The 14,225-nt window shown below is 47.1% G+C and overlaps 2 protein-coding genes across 2 annotated transcripts in view; one reads left to right on the top strand and one right to left on the bottom strand.

The window, feature by feature from the left end:
- Positions 1 to 14,225, top strand: part of DPP7 (dipeptidyl peptidase 7) — a 3,316,481-nt gene that overhangs the window by 2,043,948 nt on the left and 1,258,308 nt on the right. The gene's annotated exons all lie outside the window — the stretch shown is intronic.
- Positions 3,817 to 14,225, bottom strand: part of LOC138471873 (kelch-like protein 13) — a 610,358-nt gene continuing 599,949 nt past the window's right edge. The window contains exon 4 of the mRNA XM_069609732.1: positions 3,817 to 4,719. Within this exon, the coding sequence (XP_069465833.1) occupies positions 4,390 to 4,719 (330 nt within the window). The 3' untranslated portion in view covers positions 3,817 to 4,389. The remainder of the gene's footprint in view (positions 4,720 to 14,225) is intronic.

Raw genomic sequence — 14,225 nt, forward strand, 5'->3', positions numbered from 1 at the left:
GTTTCTGAGAGGCTGAGATATAAGGATTGTGACCTCCCGGGTGACGTAATGGAGGTTTTGCTTTCGGCCAGACGGCCAGCAACCAATTCCTTGTACTGGTGTCATTGGAATAAATTCAGTAACTGGTGCAAGGACAAGAATGTGGACCATTTTCAACGTGGCACTCCTATGGGGCTTTCTATTCTATTACATCTGGCCAATCTGGTGTTCCAGATTTGAAGAATAAAAGGATACCTAGCGGCGCTTTACATTTTTAAGCACTCCTCTGAAGATGTCTCCTATTTCAAAATACCTTTAATTGTTCAATTTCTGAAGGGAATCACTAATGTGTACCCTCCAGTCCCTTTTCAGGTCCATGCTTGGGATTTAAACCTTGTGTTAAAGTTTCTAACTTGTATACCTTTTGAACCGTTACATACCTGCCTGTTAAGACTCTTAACTCCGAAAACTGCCCTTCTTGTGGCATTAACATCAGCCAGCAGGATAAGTGAGTTTCAGGCTCTCTCATGCAAGCCTCCTCATACTACATTTCATAAGGATAAAGTCCTTAGAGTCAAACCATCATTCCTGCCGAAAGTAGTCTCTGACTTTCATCTGTCGCAAAAGATAACACTCCAAACGTTTTACCCTCCTCCTCATTTGGGCAAGGAGGAAGAGAGGCTGCATAGACTGGACCCAAAAGGGGTACTGAGTTTTTATATTGCGGGAATGGCAAAATTTCACCATGATGACCAACTTTTTGTGGGATATACCGGCCATAAATTGGGACTAGCGGTAACTAAACAAACTATATCCCGATGGATTACACTGGCTATTTGAGAGTGCTACAGACTTGCTGGAAAGGACCCGCCGGAAGGGATTCGAGCTCATTCCACGAGGGGTATGGCAACTTCTGCAGCTCTTCAAAGGGGTGTCCCTGTAATTGGCATCTGCTCAGCGGCAACTTGGGCGTCAATTCATACCTTTGTTAAGCATTATTGCTTAGAGTCTTCTTCTTCCCAAGAAGGTCTTTTTGCAAAGGAAGTCCTTCATTCAATTCACGATAAACCTAATTAGTACTCCCTCCTCCAAATTGTCACTGCTTTGGGAGTCTATCAAAGATGAGGAATACGTGGGAGGACACAATCCATTCGAAGAACAAGTTACTTACCAACTCGTAACGTTCTTTCGACTGGATGTTCCTCCCACATATTCCTCTTCGCCCCTCCCAGCCTAACCCGCCGTACAATTTATGTGAATTACACTCTGGGTTTCCTGAGAGCTTGCGGTCGGGGATACGCCTGGTTAGTTCCTCGATTGATACAACGAAAAAACAGAACTGAAGCCAACGGGCGCAGCACAAGCTATTTATACTACTGGTGACGTAAACACTCCACGGTGGCCCTCGAGGGACATCAACGCCACGACATTGTGCACGGAGGCCTCTGCCGAGAAAGTTTTTTCCGAAGCAGCGAAGCTGACGAGATACGAATATCAAAGGTGAGGAGTACGTGGGAGGAATATCCAGTCGAAAGAACGTTACCAGGTGGTAAGTAACTTGTTCGTTCCTTTGAATTGGTGTCCAACTTCTGACTCTTTTTTCTATTAACCTTTTTTCTCTCTCTTTTGTGGTTTCGACTAACGGAAACAGTTTATGTATATGCATGTACACATATTTTTTCTTTAGCTTTCTTATGCCAAACTTTACATTTAATAAAAATCTGTTTTCAGTTTTTCTATTTTTGGCAGATGAATGCTGCCAGGGATCGTTCCAGAAATCGGGCAGCAATGCAAATCTGGTGCGCCTTATCTCATATGTCAGCGGGACACTACCGGCAAGGAAAGAGCAGCAGATCTGCCACAGATCAACATTCATCCCATTGTATATGGGGATGCTCTTTGTTCTATAGCAGAAACTCCTGCAGGCCACCTCTGCCCATATTTTACATGTGGGCTGGTTTACAAAAATGAAGCAATCCATGCACAGAATGCAGGTGTTTTGTCCACACAAAGTTACTTTAAATATTCAAAACACAGAATGTGACTAGTTCTTGATGCATACAACTGTCCGTTAAAACACATTGTCAACTGATACTGCGGTGAGCAGAATGTATTCTATCTCCTTTTTATTGGGAGTGGCCTAGTAGCTTGGTGTCCGAACCCTAGTGATGCCAACACTTGGTTAATTTCTCATAGTGTTATGTAAATGGCATATAAATACAAGTTACAACGAACGCTGCGCAGTGTGCACAAATTACTTACCGCGGGTCCGCGGCGTCGCTGCTGGGCTGGTGTGGCCTGGTGCTGCAGCAGCACTCCTCCTCCGGTGTGCTGATGTTCGGCCAGCGTCGGGAATCCGGATTCGAAAAGAAAGGGTCGGGTGTTAAGGCGGCGCAGGCGCACGCACACACCCTGCGCCGCCAGTAGATACAGTGGGCCTCATTACAACCTTGGTGCTAAGTGCACCAACTTTACCACCATGGTGTAAACTCCGTTTACACCATGGTGGATGGCGGATTTACCGCCCCATTCCAAGGTGAGTGGGGCGGTAAATCCCCATTTCCCATTTTCCCTTCCCCATTCCCATTTTTGCCCAATAGGGCATAATGGGAGTGGGGAAGGCGCTAATTACGCCGCCGTAAATTACGGCGGCGTAATTAGCACCATGGCAGGTTAGCGCCATGTATTTTAACGCCTGCTAAAAGCAGGCGTTAAAATCAGAATCAGGCGTTAAGGGTTAACGGTGGCGTTAACCCTTAACGCCTGTGTTGTAATGAGGCCCAATATGTCATTGGCTGTTTGCCAGCCAATGACATACTGTATCCAGGGCAGAGGAGGGAGCGATTAATAATATAAGTGCACTGTTTGCGCACTGGCGGGGCCACCCCTGAAGCGCCCCGCCAGGCCTCTAATTAAAGGGGCTACGTAGAGTGCGTGGAGCTACGAGCTCCAGGCACTCAACTATAAAAAAAAAATACTAAATTGGGACGCGCCCCGCTGCCGGGTGGCCTGTATACACACTGCACACTGATTGTTTCCTTGCCACAGCGCCCCCGCGCTGTTGGCAAAGGAAATGCAGCAGCATCTGGGCTAAAAGAGATTCAATCAGAGAAGTTCTCTGATTGAATCTCTTTTAGCTTCTCTCTCTTTTTCTGGGGGGGCGGCGCCCGGCCGCCCTATTATAGCAGCCGCCACTGGGCATATTGATATTCTCAAACCGTATTCATTTTATGGGACAGTGCTTCCCAGAAGTGTTGGAGACGCTGCGAGACGGAGGGGGTCATTCATTCATAAGATTTGGTCGTTGTCCCTGCCAAAAACATCTTGGCCCCATGTAAGGGCTTTGATTGACCGAATTCTGGGGATTTCCCTGGACAAATCTCCCTAAGTAGCTCTATTGAGGATCACCGAGTCAGAAGATTAATTGCTGTCCAACTAGTAGACGAAAAGAACAGCCTTGGCCCTAATAATGTGATATGTGTCAACTTGCGACTTTGCAAGAGCACTTCTTATGAGTTACACTCTGAATGGGTGGATTTAATGACTAAAACTGCAGGTTTTGAATGGGCTCTGCTGAAAGAAATTGGAATCTTAGATTGTTTTTCATACGTTACTTTCGATCGAGGCTATCGTAACAGAAAAAGCAAACACACTGCTATTTTTAAGCACTTCTATTGTTAGCTGCACACTGTACATCTTCAGAATAAAATGCTTTTAAAATATGCCGTTTGAAAATTAAATGACCGCATCAAAACTCTCACCTACTGAATCCCAAAAATGAAGTACACTTTATCATTTTGTAACTTTAGTTGACCAAATAGGATAGGACATTTTTCAATTTCTTATGTTCAGCATTTATTTTCCTATTTAAGAGGAAGCCCATCTTTTTTATGCTATATTTAACCAACTAAATCATTTCCTATAAAAAAGTAAATGTCAAGCTCTTTTGAATGACATTGGCCTATTATATTATCCTCACTTCACGTCTTACTTGCATGCAGAACGTTTCTGAAATAAGAGTTTTAGCCATTTTGTAGTCTATATGTTTCGAACATGGAATATACAAAATACACCATTATTAACTTGTATTATGGATCAATAACATCAGCCCAGGGTTTTGGTGACTTTTAACAACAATTCTCCATTCGGCCTCATGATTTATTATGACACTAAACGCCTTGATCGCATTATGGCATTATAGTACTGCATGCATTTGCACATTAAAACCACTACAGGGATGATTTAGCACCGTATTAAAGATTTCCAACATAATATAACATGACACAATTCATCACTATCGGTTATGTGTCGACAACTTGCTGTTCTAAATCTAAATTACATTCACTGAACTTTTGTCAATTTTTATGTTTGATGTGCTTGTGCAGTAAAATACACTTAGAGAAGACTAGGCTAGCTATCGCTGGCTGAGTGTAATTCGTCCTTGCCCTGCAGCTTAGCCAACGCCTGCTGCGATAGTTTTAAAGAGCATGCAGCATGATCCACCAAAGGTTGGGTAAGGGAACCAGCCTTCATCCACGCCCTTGCTTCTGGATCATAAATGATGACACCTTCTTCCTTTTTCATTTGCCGTAGGGAGCCTCCTCCGAGGATATATAGTTTCGATTGTCTAGCAACAATGCTGAACTGGCAGCAGTCGAAGGGGGAATCCTTCAGGGTGTTCCACTGGTCAGAAGCTGGACAGTAGTATTCAGTTTCAGTCACAGGAATCCACTCCTTACCCTTTAAGAAAGACGTATCAGTCAATTAAAGGTCATGATGTTTTAAGAAATAGAGAGGGACAGAGAGAGGAAGACAGAGAGCAGTGAAAATGCGCAGAGCAAGGCTATTTATTGTGTGGCACTTCAGATGTTTTGGACTTCAACTCCATGATCCCTAACTAATTTAGTCAGTGGTGAAGCATCATGGTAGTTGTAGTCCAAAGCATCTGGAGGGCTACATAGTGGGTAAGAGACAGAGTGAGCATATATTCACTGAAAAACGTGTTTACGGTTAAGATCTAGCAAACATTCTGTACTTGAATAATATTATAGCCATATAAATGTTCTGAACAGACCTCAGTCGAGTGACATTAAGATAAGATACAAAACCTCAAAACCCCCAAGTTTTGCCTGGTAAGTCTAGTTACACAACCTTAAATCCACACCAACACACTATTCAGGACATCAGTGATAAAGTTATCAATAATCAAAATGATGCTATTATTTGACAACTGTCTTACAGACAAGAATACCTAACATTAATAATAAATAAAAACCATTTCATGCTGATTTTACACTTCATTACAATAATCAATACATTTTTTTTCTCATTTAGTTTTTGTATTGTGGATTACTGTAATAGAAGTGTAAAACAATGTGAAATGGTTTTATTAATCGACAATGTTTATTGTTGCTCGTAAGACAAGTGTCGAATAAAAGCATTATTATTGATAAAGTTACCATTTCCATTTATGGTGATATCACATATTATATCACTATTTATATCGCTATTCTGTACATTTACGAATAATATTTACATGTCTACAGGAAATATGGGTCACAGCCAAGGCAGCAGTCTATATTTATTGCCCATGTGATCTATGTATTTGATAGTCCTATGTTGTGTGCAGATACATTGCACTTACCATTCATATGCACCAGACAAAACCTGCAGACGATTGTTGTGGCCCATGCTTAGTGCATGTGTAATGTACAGGGGTCAAGTCCTAAAAATTTAAGTGGGGGTACTCATCAACAAAGTCAATGGGATGTGACGTCACCATAGATTAGCATACCAAGGTAAAATGTGCACATTTCATTAAATTGGCTTTGTAGAACCACCCAAATTGCACAGGACGAGTGGCATTTGCCTTTCATAAATTCAACACACACAAAACCAATACAAATGTTTTCCCTGGAACTTGCAGTACTGAAATGGGACATTAAAGTAATTTTTACTCTGGTTATTTAATGCAGTGGTGAAGCATCCGCCCTACGACCCTGACAACTGCAGGTGGATCCCCAAGGTCGGCTTTAATTCATACATTCAAATTGGATCTTCAATGTTTCAAATTTAGGTGGGGGTGGGTGGGGACTTAGTCCACCCTCTAAAAAAAGTGGGTGGACTCCGTCCACCCGCGTGTACCCTCGACTTGAGCCCTGGTAATGTATGTGTGTTTGGTACAGATGCTGCATGTTTTCATACCATGCAAATGAACCCCATATGGCCTGTAGCCAACCTCTGCGCCCCACGTTTAATTTATGTATACACACAGTGTGTGTGTGTGACTGACGCATGCATTGAACATTAGCTGCTAAGGAGGTCTGTCAGTTTTGTGAAGTGAGTCTGAGCAATATAATTTAGATACACCTAATGTGGCCTGCAGCCTTTGGTTGCGGTTCTCATTTGCTGAATGTGCCTTGTTTATTTATTGTATTTGTTGGTAGTGCCCAGACCCGGAGGTATCACAGTGCTAGTGAAACTTACAGTGCAGGTTACAATGAGGTCACACAGGGCCATAGTACATTACAGGTGTTGTGACAACGCGGTTACATTGTAGTCACAAGTCAGGAAAGTAAGAAAGGAAGAATTTCAAACTTTACATCAGAGACACTGGGCAGCAAAGAGATATTTCATTGCAGACAAGAAAGGTTACGAACGATAGAGGTTGTTAGGCATATTTGTTAAACAAGGGCGTTTTAACTTTCTTTGCAGAAGATCAGATAGGAGGGTTCATCTTGGTGCCGGGGGAAAGAGTTCCATAGTGTGGGGACGATGACAGTGAAACATAATCCTCCAGCTCTTTTTCAGTTGAATCTCGGGGTCGTTAATGAGGTGAAAAAGGAGGATCGCAGGATGCGGGCGTTGGGCTTTTTTCCAATGCAACCGGCAAGGTATGGGGGGCAGAGTTGTGTAGGCATCGGTGTGTAATGGAGAGGATTTTGAACTCAATACGTGCCTTAATTGATAGCCAATGCGCGTCACGTCTCAGTAGCGAGATGTGATAGGATCGTTTCAATCCTGACACAGCCCAGAGTGTGTTGTTTTGGATCAGCTGAAGTTTGTTAGTGTTCTTGGTGGAGGTTGGCATTACAATAATCTAGTTTGCTGACAATAATGGCCCTTGCCAACCTAAGGCAGTTGTTGGGTGTAAGGAATTTTCTGTAAACAGTGATACGTTTTGTGAAGTAGGCTGCAGAGGCGGCAACAGCCCTGACGTATTTGTGCATGTTTAGCTCAGAGTCAAGATAGACTCCCAGAGATTTTAACGTGGTTCAAAATAGGGATGGTGTTCCCTTTGATGCAGAAGGAGGCAAAAGCGGGGCTGAGCATCCCACAGTAAGGAGTTCTGTTTTGTTATCATTCATGCAGAGATGGTGGTTAGCCATCCAGGCTTGAATGATGCTGTAAACCTGGTTGATATTGGCAGAGTCCAGTAAGTGGTTACCAGTGAGCTTGAGGAGGACCTGCATGTCATCGGCAAAGTTTGTGTACAGGATGTTAAGGCTGTCCAGGTGGTCAAATGGGTGTTTGGTGTACATATTGTACGGTGTAGGTGAGAGAAAGGACCCTTGAGGGACCCCATATGAGACGCGGATGGGGTCAGCTGCTTGATCACCAGCAAAGACTCTGGAGGATTGTTCACTCAAGAAGGACTGATCCAGTTAGCCGCTTCTGTGGACAGGTTAAAGGTGGCAGTGAGGTGGTGACATATGATATTATGATCAACAAGATCAAAGGCTGTGGAGAGGTCAAGTAAAATGAGAATAGCGAGATCCCCAGCGTCTCTACTTTGATCCAGTTGGATCTTGAGGTTGAGGAGGGCCCATTCAGTGCTATGTCTGGGTCTGAATCTGGATTGGCGGATACCAAGTAGATTGTGGGCTTCTAGGTGGGTTTGCAGTTGGGAGTAGGCGATGCAGTCAGGAATTTTCACGAGGTAATGCACTGTCATGATAGGGTGGTAATTGGTTGGGAGGATAGGGACCAACAAGTTATTCTTTTTCGGAGAGGCGTGGCCCAGGCTTCTTTGATCGAAATGGGCACCGAGCAGGTAATGAAGGAAGCGTTGATAAAGTTGGCAATGGTGGGGGCAAGGCAGTCTCTGCACATCTTGATGAGATGAGCAGGGCAGATTAAGGCGTTGGATGGTGATGAGCACATCCGCTGCGGAAATGAGGGTGATGTGGAAGGGGGGGCGAGGAGGGAGTAGTGGGGGCGAGGTCGGAGGGGGTGTCAACTTCGGGTTTGGGGAGCAGCGCTTTTTTGAGGATCGTTTTGTTTCTAAGGTTGTTGGGTTTGTTATCCTGGGCAGATTGTACAAGGAAGCAGCTAGCTTTGTCTTTGGGGAAGCTTTTTGTAGTGGGGGCTGGGGCTTCCAATTCCTTAAGGATTTTGAAGAGCTCTCTGTTGTTGGAGCACACATCATTTATCTTGGTATTGTATATGCTAGCTTTGGTGGCGATGACTGCTGTTTTGTAGGTTGTGCAGTGAAGCTAAAGGCCTCTTTGTTTGAAGGAGAGGGATATTGTTTCCAGAGATGTTGCTGGGCACATTTGAGTTTACAGAGGGAGATTAGTTCCTCTGTGAACCAGTTGTGTTGATTGCTTTTTTTTACATGTCGTGGTTTTGAGGGGGGCGTGTAAGTCAAGTGCGCTGAGAAGAGTGAAATTGTAGGCGTTACAGATGGTTACGTGGTTGGAGCTATCGGGTTGCAGCTCAAGGGAGGAGAAGAATGTTGATGGTGACTTGGGGGTTAGCTTCAATGTTGGCTAGTAGTACTCCATAACCTGGCAGAGGTGGGGGAGGGGATGCTCTAATGGGGAGCGAGGATTTGGAGATAATCACTACTCCTCCTCCTGGGGTGGTGTCTCGGTTGATTCTAAGGACCGAGTAGCCGATGGGGAGGGCGATGGATAGAGAGGGACCAGCATCTACATGCAACCAGTTCTCAGTGAGGGCGAGAAAGTCAAGGTTGTTTTCTAGTAAAAAGTCATGTCAGGGACATATGCGCAGATGTAAGCATTAATGAGGGCACAAGCAAGGTGTTTTGGGCTGGTGATGATTGGAGTGTCTGGTGGGGTGAGGGCGGCGGCGGCCTTGAAGGTGGTCTTGGGGGGGTGGTGACTGTATGAAGTGGAATGGGGTGGGCCTGGTGGTTTGAGTGGTGCTGATAGCAACAGAGCGAGGGGCTGATTTGGGAGCATAGGTGCGGGAGCGGAGAGACACTCCGTTCGAGTGGAGCCTATGCAGGCTAGATGGCTGGTTTTAGGTGGGTGGGTGCCATCGTTGGTGGCTTCGGGCAGAACGGCTTTGGTCGTTAGCGACACGTGTCCTGGGGTGGTGGTAGTGCATTTGTTAAGGTTGCGTTGGAGGGGGTTGGGATGATAGTTGGTAGGAGACGGGGGGCACCAGTGTGGGAGCGCAGCCTGTGGAGTCTTGAAGTACCAGAGCAGGCTCATGGTCTCAGAGTGGTCCTGAAACTGTTAGGGCTGGACCTCTCGGTGGGGAATCCAGAGTAGTGTACGTGGCAAGTTTGGGGCTGGTTGGGGAGGGGATGGAAGAGAAGGTGTGGGGCAGGCACAGTGGTGGGTGGCCTATTTTTCCTGGGGACGTGGTAGACGTCCGAAAGGCAGGGCACTGGGGAGAGGTGAGCCAGGATGTGTTCTACTGGGGAGATGTGCTGTGTGGTGAGCAGCGCTTGTCACAGTACCGGTCAGTTGCCGACAGCTGGGTGAGGGTGGGGCGGCCCATGAGGAGGGAGTGAGTCAGGCATTCCAGGGGTGCATGGGTTTTGCGGCATCTATTCTGGAGGGTTCAGGTAGTGGAACAGTTGTAGAGGGGGGCAAGGTGCCAGTTGTAGGTAGGCCGTTGTCATTACTTATTGGCAAGGCGTGATTGGTGGGCAAAGTGACCCTGGTGGGTGATAGTTCAGCAGTTTCATCAGGTAAGAGGCCGGTCAAGTGCAGATCAACAAACAGTGATAGTAGCGTAGGTCCAGTCTTAGACATAGAATGGTTGAAGTACAAAGAATTGGAAATAGGCAGATTGTCAGGCGTGATCATTTCCATGATGTGGTTGAAGTACAGGTCTATGGTTAGTGGCAGTAGGACAGGAGCAAGTTTAGGCAAAACATTGATTACATGCATATTGATAATGAAAGGCAGTAGGTCAGGCGCAATCAAGAGGCAACAACAATTCCCATGCAAATCAGCGATAACAGACGGCAGGTCAATGTCAATCATGGGCAAATGGTGGTTGAAGTGTATATTGATAATTTTGGGTAGTAAGAGGGGCAGGTTTTGAGAGCGATTGCAGGGCATCAGTGTTAGGCAACACAAGAAGGCAGTGCCGGGTATTGGTAGCACGTGTTATATGCAACAAACTCTGTACCCCACACGTGAGCCTAACATCGACCAGTGAGAAAGGATATGGCCCACAATTAGTGTTATTATATTCTTTTGTTATGGTCGGGTCTGACCACTCAACTGCTTTGTTTTGTGTTTGGGTCTGGCACATGTACCATTTCTATTTCGTTTGTACTTTTCCACTTGATTGTACAATCAATATGCAGCCTCAGTAGAAGAGCCAGTCGCTCGAAACACGTGTCAGGCTGCATCCTTCTTTTATTAGATTACAAATCAATTGATTTTAATATTGTTTGTGCGCGCAGTGTGTTTGCAAAATAACCCTTCTTTGCATTAATTACTTGGTGGATAACTTGGCAGGTTTCCACTACCGCACTCACCTGCAGCCCGCTCAAACCACTCAAATTGTGTGGTCCTTGCGCAGAACCTCGCTGTCCTTTTACTGCCAACCTTCAGTTTTCAGAACCGAAATTGGTCTGTAAGATATCGGGCTCGCTGGGTCCCCCTTCTTAAAGATAGGGAAAATAATGGCCTTGTTTCAAGAGGGAGGATAATGATCCATCTCCATACAAGCATTACACACTACTGTTAGTAGCGGGGCCCACAAATCTATGGGCTCCTGAAACAGGTCCGAAGGAATTACATCCGGACCTGGCACACGATTACGGGCTTGCTGGCTAATTGCTCGGGACACATCTTCCAACTTAAACTTCAAACAGGAATGACTCTGGCTAGGCCTATCCACTAAAGTCCCTCCCCTGACCAGGTTCCCAAAATGCTCCAGCCATGCTGCCTCATCCACATGGGTCCCGCTTGACCTTTCCATTATGGATTGAGAGGTACCCCCCCTTCACATATTCCCAAAAAGCCTTCTGATCATTACGTTTGGAAGCGTCCAGAAACCCTCCCATGCTTCTCCTTCAACCTCCAATTTCCTTCCCTTAAGCCCTCCCCCCATAGTTCGCTCTGGCTTGAGCAATCTCGCTCCTACTTCAAACCGGAGCCTTAAGGGCTTTCAGCAGTGCTCTCTTAGCATCTTTACAGGCTTCGTCGAACCACCCTCGCTCCCATTCCTCTTAATGGGTTCCAGTAAGCTATTGGAGAAGGCCCCCAGAAGTTCCACAAAGTGATCTACGATCACCCCCGGGGTTGAGGTGTCATTGAGAATACCGAGAATTAAAGCTAAATTCTCTGATATAGTCAATATGTGCAAATTGGTGTCTCTGATCTTTTGCCATTTAATTCTCCTCGTACAGGGAGCCTGCACCTTTACCGGGCACACTGAAAGATCTCGAGAGCCCTCCTCCCCCAGCACCCCTTTCACTGTCAGACGGATAGGATGATGATCACTATTAACATCCGGCAGTACTTCAAAACCCACAGCCCAATCCCAAAGGTTCAGAGAACTACAAAAGTAATCGATAGTGGACGAGCCTAGATGGTTATTAAAGGTCAAATGGCCTGGTATATCTGGTGCTAGGTGACCATTAACCATGCAAAACCCCCATTCAGTGAGCCATAAAGACATTTGGAGACCCTTAGCACAGCCCCTAGCATCCCTCATCTGTGGCTGAAGAATGCTTAACAACTGGTCCTCCAATGGATCTAATAAATCTTTGGGCAATCCAACACCCATTTTGAGATTGAAATTCCCTCCCCATATATAGTACTCATTCCTATTCTTTTTGTTTGCTAAAAGATCATCAATAAACGCCTTCACCCTTGATAACTTATCTGCCTCTGCTTTGTGGGGGCTGTTATACAAATGTATAGATAAAAGTGGATCGTCCTTTACAGGGGAAAGGCGTATCACCTGTAGAATGTCCATTTGTACTCCAACACCCTGACCATACAATCAAGAGGTATCTTAATTAGGGTTGTCAGGCTCCCGTAGCATCTTCTTCTTTCATTTTTCTTTGCAGGGATCCCAAATGCTAAGAAGCCATCCAGCAACGGGGTCTCCAATGCCCACGTTTCCTGCAAGAGGATAACTTCATGGGCTTTTAAGAGCTCAACAATATCCGTCCTTTCAAACTTCCCCCTCGACCCGGCTATGTTCAACGATAAGAAGCAGTACTCAGAGGATACCATATTGAGAGCCCTGCCTCCCACACAGAGTTGTATACCCTGCTGCTCTTCCATTCTACTTTGTCCTCTTGGATGACCTGCCGGGCTACGACACCTGTGTGTCAATCCAGATCTGCACAGGAGGTTAGAACCTCATAGTGGTTGGTTAGCTGTGGCCCACTAGTATGTTCCTTTCCCCTCGTATGACTCAGCCCAACCCGGTTTGGTATTGTCCTCCAGCCCCCAACCTTGATACAACCAAAAAGTGGATACCAGGGCCCCTGCCCCCCCCTTCATTGTCCACCTCACCCCCACGCCCTACTCCACCCAGACCCTCCCCCGGGGCGACCTGGGTCTCCACACCCGTGTAAAAGAAGTCGGTGCGGTGTGGTGTGTGGCACAGTGTGTCAGGTGGAGTCTGGAGGCGGACCGCTGTGTTTCTTCTTCGAGGATTGTGCGAACTTTGACCTTTTTCTACATAAACCCTGCGCAGGCGCGGAGCGCGGCGCGGTGTGTGGCACAGTGTGTCAGGTGGAGTCTGGAGGCGGACCGCTGTGTTTCTTCTTCGAGGATTGTGCGAACTTTGACCTTTTTCTACATAAACCCCGCGCAGGCGCGGAGCGCGGCGCGGTGTGTGGCACAGTGTGTCAGGTGGAGTCTGGAGGCGGACCGCTGTGTTTCTTCTTCGAGGATTGTGCGAACTTTGACCTTTTTCTACATAAACCCCGCGCAGGCACGGAGCGCGGCGCGGTGTGTGGCACAGTGTGTCAGGTGGAGTCTGGAGGCGGACCACTGTGTTTCTTCTTCGAGGATTGTGCGAACTTTGACCTTTTTCTACATAAACCCCGCGCAGGCGCAGAGCGCGGCGCGGTGTGTGGCACAGTGTGTCAGGTGGAGTCTGGAGGCGGACTGCTGTGTTTCTTCTTCGAGGATTGTGCGAACTTTGACCTTTTTCTACATAAACCCCGCGCAGGCGCGGAGCGCGGCGCGGTGTGTGGCACAGTGTGTCAGGTGGAGTCTGGAGGCGGACCGCTGTGTTTCTTCTTCGAGGATTGTGCGAACTTTGACCTTTTTCTACATAAACCCCGCGCAGGCGCGGAGCGCGGCGCTGTGTGGCACAGTGTGTCAGGTGTCTGGTGCCGGGAGTCGGAGTAGGAAGACGGAACCCAGAAGACGATCGGCGAAGTGACCTGAAGGAGAAGGCGTTTGGTGGGAAAGAGCGCCTGAGGTACTTCTGCCCCTTCTCCTTCCCTGTTCCCCTTCTCCCCCCTCCTCCCAATCTACCTTTCCCCCTTTTCGCTTGCGCCTTCCTCTCCCTTTTCCCTCCCCCTTCCCCTTCCCCGTCCCACGTTCCTCTTCCCGATCTTACCTGTGAACCTGTGAACCTCATGAACCCTCTTCCTGCTTTCTGCCGCCGACCGTCCTTAGTTGTTTTTCAGCCACCCGGAGCTGCAACGACGGACAGCAAGTGTCCACTTGTCCGTCCAGCGGGGTTTACCAGAGCGCCATCTCCACCATGGCTTCACCGGCCTCCACCAACGTAGCAGAACCGGGTCGATGGATGCGCAGTAACAAACTGCAACCTGAACCCGCAATTGACCCTAGTACCACGCCTGAGCAAGTCCCGCCGACCCCCATAACGCAGGCACCCCCCAGCAGGCTTACCGCTCCGACGAGTGACTATGAGCCTGAGACTGTCGGTGGACGACCTAGGCAGTGGTCTGCTGGGCAGGGGGTGCTCATAGTCGAAGAGGCCTGCGAGCGGAGGTATAGGCAGAGCCCACCCCAGTTGGTGCTCCCAGGAGAGTTGGG

The sequence above is a fragment of the Ambystoma mexicanum genome, chromosome 8, assembly GCF_040938575.1.
Source record: "Ambystoma mexicanum isolate Mex_15411 chromosome 8, UKY_AmexF1_1, whole genome shotgun sequence".
Classification (NCBI taxonomy): Eukaryota; Metazoa; Chordata; class Amphibia; order Caudata; family Ambystomatidae; genus Ambystoma; species Ambystoma mexicanum.